The sequence below is a fragment of the Linepithema humile genome, chromosome 7, assembly GCF_040581485.1.
Source record: "Linepithema humile isolate Giens D197 chromosome 7, Lhum_UNIL_v1.0, whole genome shotgun sequence".
In the NCBI taxonomy this organism is placed as follows: domain Eukaryota; kingdom Metazoa; phylum Arthropoda; class Insecta; order Hymenoptera; family Formicidae; genus Linepithema; species Linepithema humile.
Window position 1 is genome coordinate 14859607 of NC_090134.1, and position 16681 is coordinate 14876287.

General features: G+C 30.2%; 5 protein-coding genes across 7 annotated transcripts; 2 read left to right on the forward strand and 3 right to left on the reverse strand.

Annotated features, from left to right (window-relative positions):
- Nucleotides 1-2474: 2474 nt before the first annotated feature.
- LOC105670296 (myosin-2 heavy chain-like) lies at nt 2475-5991 on the reverse strand. Of its 2 annotated transcripts, XM_012363752.2 has the most exons (6): nt 5737-5991; nt 3745-5466; nt 3502-3666; nt 3303-3422; nt 3067-3223; nt 2475-2792 (listed from the first exon to the last, which is right to left on the reverse strand). In XM_012363752.2, the coding sequence occupies exons 1-6, from the start codon at nt 5759-5761 to the stop codon at nt 2696-2698; spliced, it is 2286 nt and encodes a 761-aa protein (XP_012219175.1). In that variant the 5' UTR covers nt 5762-5991; the 3' UTR covers nt 2475-2695. The 2 variants fall into 2 exon arrangements, with proteins under 2 accessions (XP_012219175.1, XP_012219167.1); XM_012363744.2 differs by having other exon boundaries at nt 3502-5466; nt 5737-5989.
- A 341-nt stretch (nt 5992-6332) lies between these two features.
- Nucleotides 6333-9271, forward strand: Tango14 (transport and golgi organization 14). The gene is made up of 5 exons (XM_012363786.2): nt 6333-6347; nt 6442-6990; nt 8323-8442; nt 8781-9030; nt 9110-9271. Exons 2-5 carry the CDS (start codon nt 6690-6692, stop codon nt 9198-9200), a joined length of 762 nt encoding a protein of 253 aa, XP_012219209.1. The 5' UTR covers nt 6333-6347; nt 6442-6689; the 3' UTR covers nt 9201-9271.
- On the reverse strand, nt 9110-12752 carry Bap60 (Brahma-associated protein 60). Of its 2 annotated transcripts, none has more exons than XM_012363774.2 (7): nt 12592-12752; nt 11949-12075; nt 11560-11735; nt 10895-11225; nt 10584-10781; nt 10235-10493; nt 9110-10096 (listed from the first exon to the last, which is right to left on the reverse strand). In XM_012363774.2, exons 2-7 carry the CDS (start codon nt 12060-12062, stop codon nt 9690-9692), a joined length of 1485 nt encoding a protein of 494 aa, XP_012219197.1. In that variant the 5' UTR covers nt 12063-12075; nt 12592-12752; the 3' UTR covers nt 9110-9689. The 2 variants fall into 2 exon arrangements, with proteins under 2 accessions (XP_012219197.1, XP_012219188.1); XM_012363765.2 differs by having other exon boundaries at nt 10895-11240.
- Nucleotides 12753-13379: 627 nt separating this feature from the next.
- On the reverse strand, nt 13380-14492 carry e(r) (enhancer of rudimentary). The gene is made up of 3 exons (XM_012363851.2): nt 14278-14492; nt 14117-14204; nt 13380-14036 (listed from the first exon to the last, which is right to left on the reverse strand). The coding sequence occupies exons 1-3, from the start codon at nt 14278-14280 to the stop codon at nt 13816-13818; spliced, it is 312 nt and encodes a 103-aa protein (XP_012219274.1). The 5' UTR covers nt 14281-14492; the 3' UTR covers nt 13380-13815.
- A 177-nt stretch (nt 14493-14669) lies between these two features.
- LOC105670271 (pyridoxal phosphate homeostasis protein) lies at nt 14670-16606 on the forward strand. Its single transcript, XM_012363687.2, has 4 exons — nt 14670-15225; nt 15333-15693; nt 15784-16025; nt 16116-16606. Exons 1-4 carry the CDS (start codon nt 15130-15132, stop codon nt 16185-16187), a joined length of 771 nt encoding a protein of 256 aa, XP_012219110.1. The 5' UTR covers nt 14670-15129; the 3' UTR covers nt 16188-16606.
- Nucleotides 16607-16681: the final 75 nt, after the last annotated feature.

Below are 16681 nucleotides of genomic sequence, written 5' to 3' on the forward strand. Positions count from 1 at the left end.
ACCACCAGATTTATATTAATGCTCTGCATAATATAAGATAATAAAATCAGGTGGTATAAAAATGTCCCGAAAACTGCCTCTGGACAAACATATATATATATATATATATATATATATATATATATATATATACAAATATAGAAATTTTATTAAAATTTTATTGTCCTGCGGAACTTAATTATAAATATTTATTTTCTTAAAGAAACTTAATTTTCTATAAAGACTGGAATACATTATTAATTATTTTTTTTGTAAATTTAACTAAGAATAATTTGTTATAAAAAAATAAAAAAATATTTTGTCAGTAATATATATTTTTATACACAATGTTAAAAGTTTTATTTTAAAAAATTTGTATTATTTAGGACTATAATTATACATATATAGATGTGCTTTAGAGATTCATCATCTATCCTTTCCTATCCACATTTATCCACATCTTCTATCCTTTTTTACTTGGGATCTTGTACCAACGTGACACCTTGTGTGACATGGCTTAACTATGACATCTTGGGGTGTTTACGATAATTCAAGTTCGAGTTAGTTTCACTAGGACCGAAAAATGAGATAGACATAACCATCTAGAATCTTTATGATTTATGACAACTCAACGCTGTCTTGTATTGCTTGAGTTAAATTAATTGAATTTGTTGAGTTTATAGAGCAAATTTTATTGTAATAAAAAAATGTTAACTGCAAATCAGTCTATGAAAGAAACAAATAGTGTTGGTATATATGTTGGTATACCTCTTTAATAGATATAATTATATATATATGTATATAATTATATTTATTAAACTCAACAAATTCAATGAATTTAACTCAAGCAATACAAGACAGCGTCGAGTTGTCATGAATCATAAAGGTTCTAGATGGTTATGTATATCTCATTGTCGGTCCTAGTGAAACTAACTCGAACTTGAATTATCGTAAACACCCTTGATCACAGATTTTTTGATAGAATACAATGGTCGTGAAATCACCTTATATTCTTACACCGTGGTCTGTATTTACGGCTCCTTGGGACACAAGGAGATAAAAATACACGTAACGTTACGGACGAAATACCTAGTAACTTTTGCGGACTTCCGGTGCGGATTACGGATTACGGGCTGTATGTGATGGCACCCTAAGGCCGAATTCCCACTGAGCGCGTCGCGTCACGCGTCATCCAATCAAAACACATATTTTATATGTGTTGTATAATACATATTATACACATTAGAGACCCTAAAAAGAGAGACTCGCCAACTCGTCACGTGACTGTTAGTGGACTCTGATTGGCTGGTGTATGGATTGCACATTTGTGCCCCGTGTGCACCATAAAGCTACACTGAACTACACTATGAATACCGGCCATAGTGTAGTGCAATTTGCAGTAAATGTGCAATTTTTGCACATTTGTGCCCCGTGTGCACCATAAAGCTACACTGAACTACACTATGGCCGGTATTCATAGTGTAGTTCAGTGTAGCTTTATGGTGCACACGGGGCACAAATGTGCAATCCATACACCAGCCAATCAGAGTCCACTAACAGTCACGTGACGAGTTGGCGAGTCTCTCTTTTAAGGGTCTCTAATACACATATATGAAATGTGTGTTTTGATTGGTGACGCGTGACGCGACGCACTCAGTGGGAATTCAGCCTAAGCGCCCAAACCGAACGTAACCGTAGTGCCTTAGTTATGTGCGTCACCTGGGCACAAAAAAAACTAGAGAAATCGCGCTAAGTAAGAATTTATGCGCATGTATTCACGTACTTGTTTATATATTTCTTCCTTCTCTCCATTAATAATATTAAATCTTTTCTTGCAATGAATAACATCTAAAAAATTATTTTGTAGAAGTTATTGCACGTTATTTATATTAATAAACATTCCTCAAATATCATGTAGATATACATAGATATGCAGAATCAATTTTTTAATATAATTTTTAATTTATTCTTTAAGATTGCAAGTTTTAATAATAATAATTGCGAGTTTAAATAGATTATTTGCTAGGTTCGAACATCTTTATTAATTACAATTTTATATATAAAAGTTATTTGTCATAATTCTTAATATTAATGAAGTTTAATAATAAATATTAATTAGAAAAATAAGTTAAACAATATTTCTTAGTGCTAATTATGAAAGCTCAGTAAGTTAATTTTTAATTGACTTATTGAAATTTTGATATTCAAAAATAATTAATAACTCAAAAATTCATTAAAAAACTCGTTTTTATAGAAATATTTTATTCGATATCAAGTACTAAATTTGTTTTTCCATAAACTAATATAAATCAATCAAGTTAATAATTCAAAAATGTTCCTATACTTAAAAGAAAAAAAAAGAAAGTAGACTGATTACAAATATAATCTTGCTATATAAATTCACTTAACAAATATCTTTCTACAGATCGATAAATTATTTTCATACGTAAAAGAAATTATTTTAATCTTTTCAAGACAAATATAAAGACAGTATATGATACATACGTTCCTGAATTTTTAATATATTTCCTGAACATTCATATAAATTAGTTAAGTGTACAGCAGTGTACTTAATGCATTTCTTGAAAATCTTTCTAAAGTTTTGATATTAATACACAAATTAATAAAAATATTTTTATACTTTGTGAGTAAAATATTTATATTAAATTATATTATTTAAAGATCAAAATACAGATATTATATAAAGTACAGATACTTATGCATTTACATTGCGAGCCTTCATTTGCAGTTCAAAACGTCGATTTGTGCGTACACCTTTCAGCATCATCCGTGTTTCATGTTGTTGTTTTTGTCTGCAAGTGTCACATCAAATTTTATATAAAATTATTTTAAAATTTTGTATGCTTGTATATATAGATTTATATATATAGATTTAAATCAGTTCTTTTATCAGTATTTATCAATATTTTTCAATATTTTATCAGTTCTTTTATCAGTATTTATTAATATTTTTCAGTGACATTTAATAAAATTTAAATTATTTTAATAAAATAAGCTTATAATATGGTTGAGTTGTGTTTGTGGATAATTATTTTTCCAATTAATTTTCCAGTTGATTTGATATACCTTGAGAAAACAGTTTGTTTTTTCAATATTATATGCGTAGCTTCGGCCTTTCTCAATTTAAAGCCGAATCTGTTGTGAGTACCATCCTTTGTGTCAGTTGGTAATGGTTTCTTTTCATCCTTCTTCACATCTACTTTTGAGAAAGCTTTATCCGCAGCTGTAAAAATAATTTATATAAGAGTAAAAGAAAATATTGCAGAATTGTTAATGTTCGAAAAATAATATTGTCAAATTACTAAATGCCAAGTGTCTGCTTTCCAAGCGCTTCTTCGCATCTAGGAGCGATTCTGACTTGGCAAACATTTTTTCGTGTATTCTTCCGAAATTTGGTACTTTCTTTGTTGATGATTTCTTCGCTATAGATAAATTTACATTTCTTAGAATGTAAACAAAATATCGAAATAAGCACATGGCATAAGCAAATGTTTATTTTACCTGATTTCTTTTCGATAGATGCAAAATTTTTTGGTGTGATTTGATTTTTATTCAATTGTATTTTTGATGTTACTCTATTTGCTTTTAGACTTGATTTTGTCTTGACAGGAGAAACCAACGAGTTTCGATTAAACTTTGGAGTTTCAATTTTCCTTAGTTTGTGTGCTGAATTCATATTATTTCTTTGTAAGCTTACATTATGTGACTGCGATTTAGTTGGTTTATTAGTTGACTTACACGTACTTTTGTCAGATATCAGATTTTCAAAATGTACTTTAGCTCTCTTAACATCTTCTTTCGAGCTTAAATTTGCATCCATTGAAGAACGTTTCCTAATCATCTGTCGCAGACTTAGTGTCTGTGGCTGTTCTAGTTCATAAGTATCATTCGTTTTATTTCCTTGCATCATCACAGAATTTTTGTCAAAAATAACATCCCATTCCATGGCATTTGAAAGATGAGACTGACTAATATCACTAACATCAAATAGAGAATATTGAGATACATTTTCAATAGTTTTACTATTATTCATGCTACACAATTGCACATTTGATTGATTCCTCCGTTTTGAGCTACGAGATGTATTAGCTGCAGATACAATGGATGTATTTGATATCAAGCTCACGTCCATTGACAACTTTTTTCTCTCTCGTGGAGTGGATGACATTAAGGATATGGATCTGTCTTTCTCTTGTATTGATGTGTTATGTTTAATTCTTAGTGATACATTATTAACAGATCTTTCATTACTATTCCTTAAATTAATGCTTGAATTTCGTTTAGTAGACACATCTGATCTCATTCGAGTTCTCGATATTGATTTCTTAAAGCTGCTCCCTGTGTTGATTAAAGATTTGGTATCTGATTTAGTCTCTCTAGCAATTGTTAGCATATTTTGTAAAATTTCAAATGGTAGCCTCTCCAATAACACTATGGGTTCTGTTAATACATCTTTCACTTGTGAAGCTGTCAATATATTCTTTAATCTTGTCCTCTTTAATAATCGATGTTTCATTGCTAATATATTTTTTTCTTTATCAAGATCTGACATAAAACTAGTATTTGCAATAGACACAGTCTTCAACAAACTTTTTCTACCTTGAGATGGAAATAACAACTTCAATTTCGATGATTTTGATTTCTTCGATTTTGGAGACTTTAATACTATTTTTGGAGATTTCGAAAATCTACCTGTAATTGCTTTCAAATTTATACTTGACTTCTTGTGTTTATTTTTTGCTACTGGTAATAAACTTTTATTGGATATAGGAATATTGCTAAACCCGTCTTTTTTGGTTCTTTGTGATTTCCTATTTTCATTATCAATCTTGTTTGTATTCTCCTCAGATACAGCAATGAGAGACAACTTTCTTGGACTTTTAAGTAATTTTGGAACAGCTAGGGAATGGGTCTTTGGAGAACCTAAGGAAATTGGTGATTTCTTTGGTGTTTTCTTGGATCTGTGAGGAGTTAGACTGAGCTTAGGAGGAGTGTTTTTAGGAGTAACTGTAATAGGTGATGTTTTTACATCTGCTTCAATCATTTTTCTTCGATATTTTTTGTTTGAATTTATAGATCCCAACATACTAGATTGAGAAATGTCATTTGTGACAAATTCTCTCATAGAGATATTACTGCTACGCCTGTCATTTGATACTGTGACTAATTGCTTGAAATCTGTGTTTTTATTTTCTTGTGCTACAGATTTAACATCAAGTTCTGTCTCTAAATTAAGTCTCCGATGAGAAACTTGTTTCTTTACAGATTTGCTAAATGTTTTTCTCGTATCCAGTGAATCTTTTTTAACATTTTGTTCAATATTACTTTCCAATTTTTCTTTAACACTAGAAGACTTCCCTTTTCTCTTTCGTTGTCCAATTTTCTCTGCCGATTTAGTCACCTCTCCAGTCACATTATTTCTCTTTTGCGCCCTAGATCTGGTGGTAACAGATTGTTCCACTTTTGCTGCAAAGTAACGAGTTACTTTAAGATTTTTTTCGTAATAAAAAATTGTAAAAAAACATAAAACTCATCTAATATTGATTAACAATCATTAAAATGACTTTTTGATTAATTAATGCCCGGTAGTCTATCAAGATGAAGAATATCTAAGTTTTCAATTCTTCAAACGCACACAATGACAAAATATACAAGAATGTAAGTAATTATAAAAAGTTTATAACCTTGCATTTTGATCCTATCAAAATCATCGAAATATATACTTTTTCATCTCACCTGTACGAGTTCGCGTGGATGGCATTTGACTTCCTAATCTTCACGTTGCTTCTAGTAAAATTTATTCACTGCATAAGCAAAAAACATTAACCTTTGAATTCAATTCAGCTCTTAAAGCAGTCCTTTGAAACTGTTCAAAAACTGTCGAACTTAAACGAATTTAATGGCTCCGTGATACTTTGGCTGTACTTGCGCGCCTATTTTCTCGACAACCAATGGTATGGCTTCATCAATCTGCGCGTATTAGGTTGCTTTGTCGTTGCACTTTCCGTGCAACAAGTGCAACAAGTGTACACTGATGACTCGTGCACGCAGGACGCGGTAATGCCCTTATCAGACTACACATTGAAGATTGAGATTGAAGATTGAACCAATCAAAACAAAGAATTTTTAGCTCCTTTTGTTTCGATTGGTCAAATTTCAATCTTTAATTTTCAATCTTTATGCGTAGTCTAATACGGGCTTAACGCGCGACAAGAAGCGACGCGGTAGCCAATCAATCTTTCGCTCTTATGGAAAAGTTGTCAGTTGATGGCTACCGCGTTACCTTTTATCCATCCTGTGTGCTGGGGATCAATTGTGTATCATGCAATGTAGTGAAAATTACAAAAGTGAGCCAATTTACTATGCTATTTACCAATAAGATCATAGATACTTTAGTAAATTTGATCACTTTTGTAATTTTCATTACATTGCATGATACAGAATCAACCCCCAGGAGCCGCTCCTAGGGAAAAATTACATGATCGATGCTCTGGAGTCATATGATTAAAAGAACACTAGCATACACGTGTGTGAAAAATTTGCGCCTGCTATTTGCGACACATAGCGGCCACTGTGCTGTACGATCAGTTGCAGGGAGCACGAGTCGTCTCGTGACACCACGAGCGCTTATTATTCTCCAGCGCCGTACGCGATTATGCTATATCGACACGTAATCGCGCGCAAACAGTATGTACACATTTCTGCATACAATATTGGTATTCGCGCACTTTTTACATAGCTTGTATATCGTGATTTGCTACGCCTGCACTGCGGTGCATCGCAAGTGTACGGATCTCTGGTGCACCACCACCACGAGCACGACGACGGAGCTCGACGCGCTCGTTCGTACGCTCGCGAAAACCAAGAAGATACCGCGACACGTGGTGATCGTGCTTGGACTATGCGACGAGTCGGTTCTGGACTGTGTGCGTATAATTGGATGGTGCATTACACTTGATATACCTTACATCAGCTTCTTTGACCGTAATGGTAAAAAAATGATTTGGTATCATTATATCTATATGTGAAAATTTATAAAAAAAATATTGCCTTGTTTTGTGTGAATGGATGTGCTTATGTTGCAGTTAATGTGTTTATCCATGCAAAGTGTGAATCTTGACAATCATGATGCATTACCATATTCCAACTTATGCAATATCTTGGAGCAATTATACTTGTTAATGCGACTATTATGTTGCAAATTGAAAAAGTTTATATTATTTATACATGTTACGTTGTTAGTTCTCTATAAATTTGATGTTATAATTAAAAAATTACACAAAATAGAATTGTTTTCACATTATTTAACAATAATATCATGATAAAATAATATAAATAAACTATTATAATTAATTGAAAAAACAATTATATTATGTCAATTGTTGTAACAAAATATTGCATTTTACAATAGAGTACTATTTAATTACTTGATAAACTATACTTTTAGCAATTATTTTATTTCATAAGAATTATTCCTATTACATCATACAGATTATTCCTTTATTACTATGACATTAGTAATTTTTTCATTTGTCTATTTTATTATTATTCAAACAACCTTTCTGCTTTTATTCAATTGAGAAGCTTCTGTGATAATTCATATAAATATTTATACAACATATGTGAACTACAAAATTAAATTTACTTATTTATTTTACTTATTCATGAATTACTTATATATACATTTCAAATGCACATAAAATAAATTTGCAAATTCTTCATGCAAGTCTTGTCACTGCAACAGTGTTGAAGTTTTTTTGTGCATACTCATCGGCATAAAATTCGATTCATCAAATTTTTAGCAAAGTTATTTCTTAAAGGAACATAGTCAAATCTGCTTCATTATTATATGAACGGAAATAAACTTGTAGTTTAAATAATCACGATTAGTTTTGTCAAAGAAATTACTCTGAACAAAAAATATCTTCTAATTAAAAAAATGAATTTAAGCTAATTAGATAAAATTAATCTATGGATCGAATTTTATGCTGGTGAGTGTATTATAATTCAACGTATAGTATATTTTAAATCATAATTATATGATATTTATGAAAAATGAGTCATATATGCTTTAACACATTAATTATTGCATACAACGATGTTAATGTTATGAAGTTCAATTATATATGTTTCGATATATAAAATGAGAGAAGCACAATTTTGTGCAAATTTAATTGTCGTCATAACTGAAACAAAAATAATTTAAATATATTTCAGTACAAATGTAAATAAATCATAAAATTACATATCTTTTTCTATTAAGGAATGTGAATAATTGCTATGCAAAGATCTGAGTTCATATAATTTATATTGATTTTACAGGTTTTTTGAAGAGAAATGAAACTAACCTTAAAGAAGAATTTGAGAAAAAGCGGCCTGATCTAGTAGAAAATATTATTTGGAATTCATATACAAAGGCACCTAGTCAAAATGGAATAACTGGTATAACACTTTTTTTCTCAGATAACTACTTGAATTATATTCAAGAAAATTTAATTTTTTAAATTGATGACTTTGCAATGTTAATGTACACAATGTATCTTATCATTTATAGTTATACAAAATGATAACAGAAATGTTGAGCAGAAAGAATGCAGGCTACTTATATGTTATATAATGTATTATAGATAAAATGTTTGAATTATATAATTTAGCATTTTTTTATCTTTTCTAAAATGGTACATTTTTGAAGTTTTAAACTCATGTTTTATACCACATAAAGCTGCAACAAAAAGAATTGTTTTAAGAAAATATTACTAACTACATTGTTTTAATTACAGACAACAGATCAAGAATAAATGTATCGTTACTATCTGATGTAGATAATAAAGGGAAAATAGTAACGTTAACGCAGTCATTGGCAAAGGCTGTATCTTCCGGCAATCTTAATCCGGAAAAAATCACAGACCAACTAATCACTGAAAAGTTGCATATAAATGGGATGCCTGATCCCGATCTCGCTTTAATATATGGTTACACTTGTTCCACGCATGGTCTTCTACCGTGGCACACAAGAACGACAGAATTTTTGTAAGACTACAAGAATATTTATCAATATTTGTCAAGTCTGGTGTTTAGTTTCATTATACTAATCGTTAAACTTTTTCAGAATGCTGCCGCTGTACGTTAGTATTTCAGTGAAAGATTTCGCATATCTATTAGAGAGATATAGTAAATGTGTACAACGGTATGGAAAATAACGTGTAATTGTCCTTATTTATACAAAAAAAATATTGCATTTCAATAAGAAATAAATTGCCATAAAGACTGAGCTCCTAATATGATTATTTTATATATGCTAATCCAGTGAGTACAAAAATAAACTGAATACTATACCGAAACACGTTGAATGTCGTAATAAAGAAGCACTTATATTTAAAAAAGTTGATATATTTATCAGTTTAAAGTCAATTATTTTCTTTAAATGAATTTGATCAAGATTTGTGATACATCTGTGATACGTATATAAAAAAGGAATCTATTGTATTTTAATTTTCACATACAATTCATTTTTCGAAATAGATAAATGCAATTTTATTTTCGTGTATTCTATATTAATATTACAAATATATGTTTTAAGAGTGTATATAATAGTACTGTGTGTTGCATGTAGTATAATGGCAAACATCTATTGAATATTTTACATAGCTTTATGATAAATTTATGAAATATATATAATCTAGATTGTTTTATGAATTTCTGATACCGAGCGCTTGTTCCAATTCTGCCCGTTTTTGCTGCACTTTTGTGTAGAAGTAACGACACACGGCTTCCTGTGCCCAGGGTTGATAATAAAATTCAGCTCTCCGTTCTTCTTCAGGATTGCCAACGACATCCGTCATGGTTTTCAAATCTCTAGTCTGAGAGATAATCCACTTGTTGATAAATTGTTGCGGGTCTTTAGCAAAACTTAAAAAGAATTCACGATTTGTTTTCAATTGATTAATAGTTTCGACGGTCTCGTGAATCTTGTTATCCAGACTTTGGATTTCTTGCTGGCTCGCAGTAGATAATAAGAAATTGTTCATTTGCGTCTTCAATGTGTCATCAACTTCTACATCGATGTCGTAGCATGCAGTCTGCTTTGTTTCCGTGCCTGAATGATATAAATTTACGTATGAAATATTCGTACAATCAGTTTTAAAGAGTAATTAATATTATTAATTATATTTAATTTGCACATCTTTATCTTCGGCACAGTAATATCTGTAAGAAATAAAAGTACTTTGCCTACCTTCCACGCTTATAACGTGATTTATCACAATAGGATCAGGTGGATGCAGCAATGGGTTCAATCGTTGTGGTATTTCGGCAAATTTCATTCGCGGACAAGCAAATATTTGTTCTAAGTACTTATCACAGTTAATAAATTCTCTTTCGTGACTGTCCTGGAGTTTGTGTGTCTTTATGTATTGCCAAAGCGCAGATATGATAACAGGCCGCGTCTGTGTGTGCACGCCCAACAAGCGCGCCAATCTCGGATCCAATTTAAACTGGAAGACGATGAATGAAAATCAAATTTTAAATTAACAGTGGAACAAGATTAATTTATGATAATGCTTAATCTTGTACAAAAAGAATACCTGCAACGGCTGATAATCAAGAAGCAGTAGAATTGTACAACGAACATTCTTGTCACCCGGTCTCTTAACTTGAAATCCGTCAGTTTCCTGAGTAGTCAATGTACGATGCCACTCGACCAAATGATTGTCAGGACCATACAGATCTTTGTCCAGCTCTATTACTAAACTTTTGAAAAACGATGAGAACTTCCGTTTCACCTGCAGAAATCACAAAAACTTATTGCCATTGAATATCTTTATGCAAAATTACCTTTAATATTAAACGATAAAACTACTAAACCTAGTTCGATTATTTCGATGTAACATTCTACCTTATTCGGATCATTTTTAGTATCGTCCAAGAGACGTCCTTCGACTCTAAGCTCCCAAGATGCTACAGATCCTTCTTCTCCTTCACCTGCTTCTTTAGCTGGATAAAATGTGTTCGAAATAAAAATGCGTAATTTTCGTTTCTGTTTCATTGGGCGCTTTAAAGCTTCCTGAATATCAAGACGTTTTCGCATAATAGTCGCGTCCAATTTTCTCTCGAAAGCAAGCAAGTCCATATAAGCTTGTGATTCTGGTACCAAGTCGCGCACTTTCTGAGGCAGTATTTTATCTGCTAATTTCTTCTTTTTCTTTGATGTGGAATGTGAAAAATCACTGTTCCAAAAATACCTAAATGAGTTTATTCGAAAATCATAGATACAGAAATTATAAATAATTTTGTAAGCCTTGGGATGCAATGATTATTCCTGATAAAACTTATTTCAAGTCTACTAAAATATTGCTAGTTATAAATATAGATTAGATAAAAATAGAAAAAAAATAGAAAAATATAACAAAATAAGATTAAATATGCAAAAATATCTCAATAAAATAGAAAAAGCATCTAATTGTTTAAAAAATACATTCTTATTAAAACAGATATACAAAATTTACATGTATAAATAAGAACAATTTGTTATAAAATTCTCTTGATAATCATTATACTTACGGTTTTTGCTGTGACATAGGAATACGTTGATCTGCACTTCTTTTACCAACAGGTGGAGTTGGCATTGGACCTTGGCGCATGTTGGTGTAAGGCTGGTTTGGTCTCATTATTCCTCCTGGACCAGGTCCTGCATTACCCATTTGTGGCGGTGGGGTAAATCCAGATCTCTGCTGCATCTATAGCAAAAATGTATTCGTATCAATTATTTATGTATATAATTTTTTCATACATTATACAATATATTTCATAATTATACAATTATTATAAGTAATCAATTTTGTTTAAATATTTAAAGTTAGTCTATGTTTTATATACTATTAATTATTAAAAAATTGATAATTTTAGTCTATGTTTTATATACTATTGATAATTAAAAAATATATGTTTACTGGGAAATTAGGCCCAGAGTACTGGCGTAAATTCGGCGGTACCGATGACGGTGGATATCGTTGAGGAGGCGGTCCATTACTTCCTGTGTTTGGTACAGGAAATCTCTGTGCCATTTTCTGTTGTTCTCTTTAAGTAGAAATATAAACACACATCTTAAATACACTTTTATAAAAATTATATAATTGTACATAAATTTGATAAATATATAAATATTTTTATAAGTAAAAGATGAAACCGCCAATGATAATCCTGCTAAAAATTCATGAAAAACAATATGCGTCCCATTTATAAATAAAAAAACTTGTGAAATTATATGACAACGCAACAGTCATTGCTAACCACTAAACACAGATAACATAACCTGAAAGAAACATAGGATTTACTACTTGAATATAACATTATGTATTAATATCAAAACGCATAACACATCGATTCGTAAAGAATTGCGAAAAATGAACGAGTTCGAACGAAATTACAGAATATGTTTGTATAAGCAATTCTCAAAATCCACGATTATTTAACGTTTTAAACTTCACAAAAGATCACAAACAAAACTGCCATGCTTCATTTTTCTGAGTGGCGCATATACACAACAATCTTATAATAATAAATATTACATATAAATAGATTTTAAGAAATAACCTTATCACAAGTTTCGATTGAGCACTTGATGCGACGCTTACTCTATTTTCTCTTCCCTTTCTCTTTTCTCTTCCCTTCTTGCTACTTTACAAAATTATTGCTGGTTTGAATGAAAGCTTTATGTGACCTTAGCTATGATTTACAATAATCGTTGTGCTTACTCATTGGTTAACACTAGGCACCATCAGATTTCACTATACCATCCAATACTAAAAAAGAAGTAACCATGTAGTTGCAAGAGAGAGTGAGACAGACTTAATAAAGATCAACCAATCAGAGATCCGCAGAATGAGAAGTGGGAATGAAATAAAGGACTCTGATTGGTTGATTCCCTTATGCGTTATGCCTTATGTAAAAACTATGCTCCGGCCTTTATACACACGAGTGAGAGACGTCTCCGAATATATGACTTCTTTCTTTCTTTTGAGATTCCAAAATATGCAGTTTTTCAAGTTCACTTCAAAATCAGTTTTAATCAATTGCTATAGAATCAAAGAATATTAGATAGAGTGGAAAGTCTCATGTCTCATAAAAGCGCAACATATTTTCATGTATATCTTTTTCAATGCCATCTTATGAGTGATCCAAATTGATACTCTCACTTCTGGTATTACATCTCATTTGAATTTGAATATGAATGCAATCAATAAGCACTATTAACTCCAAGTAATCCAATAGTTTTAAATATGCGTTTATCCTTTTTTTATTTATAGAATCCATTACAAAAGTCTTATTAAACTTTAATACAAACACTTATAGTAATTTGTCAATTAAGCTCAAATAAAACATTGTACAAATAAAGTCATATATTTATAAAGTACATTTCAGAACATCTTACATCTAAAATACACATACCTTACATATTTATAATTTACCTAAAAATAAAAATCTTTGTTTTCTTTAGAATACTTGCTACTTTTTAATGTCGATAAAATTAAAAAACACTTGAATCTCTCATAGTAATGAATCTGCAGACAATACATACATATTTGCCATATATTTAAAATGCTAGAAAAATAGTATGAATATATTACTTATAAATATTAACTGTGCAAAATGAACAGTATATTTTAAGTAAAAAGAGAAAAGCATACAATATTATATGAAAATAATGAAATATGGCAAATTGTAAATTGATTACAAATGATGTAGTAGATACATGTGATGTAGATACTTAAAATTATCTTATATATAAAAGTAAACGTATTTATTCTTATACATTAATTACTCGCTATGTCCTGCAGCTCTACGCAATAATACATAAATCTTTTCTTTGATCCAATCCTTATTGTACGGAGCATAAGTATTTGTTGATTTTTGATATACAAGACATGATAAATCTGTTAACTGGTCAACAAAATCAAATAATTGGCTGATGTCGTATGTAATAGTTGGAGTATTCGGATTTCGTCTCTTCAAATGCTCTTCATAAATTTTACAAACACCTGCAAAATAAAAAAAAAACACTGATAAATAACTATGTATTTATAATGCTGTGTAACCGCAAATTACAATGTAAAATTACCTTCCATACATTCATTAACGCTTTCATAATCTGAATATGTTCTTGTTTCAGGCCTGAGGCCAGGCTGTACTAATAGTATTGTATGAGACTAAAATCAAATAACATAAAATAAAAATAAGGTTAAAAACTTTTATAAGCAGTCAAAACACAATTTTGCTTACCATTGTTATATATCCGCTATTCACTGATATAAAGCAAAAACAAAATGGTTTGAAGAAGTCGGCGATAATTTGAAGACAGCAATCCGCACAAGGTTTCTCTTAACGTTTTTTTCTCACAAAATCTATCGGAATTAAAAACAAACGTGCTTCAATAATCATCAACCTTGTCGACCAGAGTATCACTTTTCAGACTTCGATAATATATTCGGTAGAATAATGCTATTACGTGCTAAGGAAAAAAGAAGAGATTATGGAGACGCTTATCGGAATTGAGGTGAACTACAAATTTGTATTTTCAACATTACAGTTCAAACACTGAAGACAATCACGTTATAGTCGCAATATTTTCAAGAGCGGCAGCAAAATCGCGTAAAAGCAACGCGATTTTTTGAGAAAATAAATTAACATAAAATTTTATTAATTGAAATAGACATTGGTTTCTTGATATTACAAGTGCAATTGACTACGAGACCGTTTTATTTATTATACATTTTAAAAAGTCAAATTACAAAATCGGGCTTTATAGCAATTTTCTTAGTTATGCAAAGAATAAACTCATGTTATTGGGAAAATATCATTTTTTCGAATCAGAATAATGACTGCATTTCTAACTAGACCTATAAGATGCAGCTAGCAGGTACAGAAGCACGCAGCTGGCACGCAGCTGTGCACGCAGCGTTTTTAGCAAGATAATCAGTACATGAGCTAGCAAGGTGTCTTGCATGCAATCTAGCATGAAAAATCCAGAAAAATTATACCGTGCACCACAAACGTTAGATGAATAAAGTAGTTTATATCGTGTCATCGATAGCCACTGATTAGAAGACAATTAGGAGACAATATAAATAATTTATGGCAGTGTTATTTAGAAATAATATGGCAGAAGTAGCAACGAATTTGAGATTAGTTTATGATAAGATACAGGCTGCTGCCACAAACAGAGCATCGGTATTCTTTTCTATATGTTAAAAAAAAAAATGTTTATTATTAGTAATAGAAAGAACATTACAGAAAGATAAACCACGTGAATTAAAAAAGATTATTTATTTTTGCAGGAACATCGATATTATGAACCACGATTGGTAGCTGTTAGCAAGTTGCAAACCATAGAATCTATATTATCTGCTTATGAAGCTGGTCAAAGACACTTTGGTGAAAATTATGTTAACGAGTTAGTGGAAAAATCTTCAAATTCACAGATTCTTGAAAAATGCAAGGAGATTCAATGGCATTTTATAGGCAATTTACAAAGGAATAAAGTCAACAAGGTTTTAAATGTACCAAATTTGTATGTGATAGAAACTGTTGATGATGACAGACTTGCAAATGCACTTAATAATTCATGGTCAAGATTTCGAAGAAATGATGATAGCAAATTAAGTATCATGGTACAAGTTAACACGAGTCAAGAGAAAGGTAACAAACTAGTTATTAAAATTTGTGCTTTATAAATTACATAAAATAATTTTTAGTTTAAATAAATTTATATAAAAACTGTAATTGCAGAAAAACATGGTTGCGATATTGTAAAAGTATCAGATCTTGTAAAACATATTCTAAATAATTGTCCCAATTTGAAATTCATGGGTCTTATGACAATAGGAATGTTTGGATATGATGTTGCGAATGGTCCAAATCCTGATTTTCTTTGTTTGATAAAATGTAGAGAAAAGGTACACGAGGAAGTAGGAATTGATATTAAAAATATAGAATTATCAATGGGAATGTCTAGTGATTATGAACATGCAGTAAGTTTTTCCAATAGGATCTATTTGTGAATAAGACTGTTGATAGATTTTATATCTTTATAAATATGTAAATATTATTTTCTATTCTAGATTGAACTTGGCAGTACAAATGTGAGAGTAGGAAGTGTTATTTTTGGCAGTAGACCACAAAAAAGTACTTAAAAAGATAGTAAGCTTTAAAAATTATTTAAATATTAAAACTAATATATAATTTCATATATTAGATATAAAATATAAAATGTTAATAAAGATGCTTAGGGTGTATAAATGCGTAAAATGCAAAGGGATACAAGTAATATTTTATATAATTTTATAGAATGTTAAAGGATATCAGAATAAAAACAATTCTATATTCTTTCTTTCTCTGAAGAACCAAAAGTAAATAACATTCTTTATAAAAAATCTATTATCTTTAAATATTTTGATGAATTATTTCATTAATAATACTTAATTTTCAAATATTACGTATTTTTACTATATTTTTAAAATAGGTATTATTTTTGTCGTCTTAGCAGATGTAAATTTCATATTTGTAGAAATATAACTATAAAATTAGTAAAGAAATTTTGAAATTCTTCTGATTTGTTGTGTGTATAAAGTTGATACAAGTGATAAAAAAGGTCCAATTCCAATCCTCAACCTCATTATGTTATATA

Bases quoted from the DNA above. Each gene is read 5' to 3' on its own strand.
- LOC105670296 (XM_012363744.2), bottom strand. From the start codon at position 5,761: ATGCCATCCACGCGAACTCGTACAG. The intron at 5,467-5,736 runs GTGAGATGAAAA...GTTACTTTGCAG, and splicing joins ATCCACGCGAACTCGTACAG to CAAAAGTGGAACAATCTGTT. The intron at 3,423-3,501 runs GTAAAATAAACA...ATTTATCTATAG, and splicing joins ATCTATCGAAAAGAAATCAG to CGAAGAAATCATCAACAAAG.
- Tango14 (XM_012363786.2), top strand. From the start codon at position 6,690: ATGTACACATTTCTGCATACAATATTGGTATTCGCGCACTTTTTACAT. The intron at 8,443-8,780 runs GTATAACACTTT...TTTTAATTACAG, and splicing joins TAGTCAAAATGGAATAACTG to ACAACAGATCAAGAATAAAT. The intron at 9,031-9,109 runs GTAAGACTACAA...AAACTTTTTCAG, and splicing joins ACAAGAACGACAGAATTTTT to AATGCTGCCGCTGTACGTTA.
- Bap60 (XM_012363765.2), bottom strand. From the start codon at position 12,062: ATGGCACAGAGATTTCCTGTACCAAACACAGGAAGTAATGGACCGCCT. The intron at 11,736-11,948 runs GTAAACATATAT...TTTTTGCTATAG, and splicing joins ACTCTGGGCCTAATTTCCCA to ATGCAGCAGAGATCTGGATT. The intron at 10,494-10,583 runs GTATTCTTTTTG...ATCGTCTTCCAG, and splicing joins TTGATTATCAGCCGTTGCAG to TTTAAATTGGATCCGAGATT.
- LOC105670271 (XM_012363687.2), top strand. From the start codon at position 15,130: ATGGCAGTGTTATTTAGAAATAATATGGCAGAAGTAGCAACGAATTTG. The intron at 15,226-15,332 runs GTATTCTTTTCT...TTATTTTTGCAG, and splicing joins CTGCCACAAACAGAGCATCG to GAACATCGATATTATGAACC. The intron at 16,026-16,115 runs GTAAGTTTTTCC...TTTCTATTCTAG, and splicing joins CTAGTGATTATGAACATGCA to ATTGAACTTGGCAGTACAAA.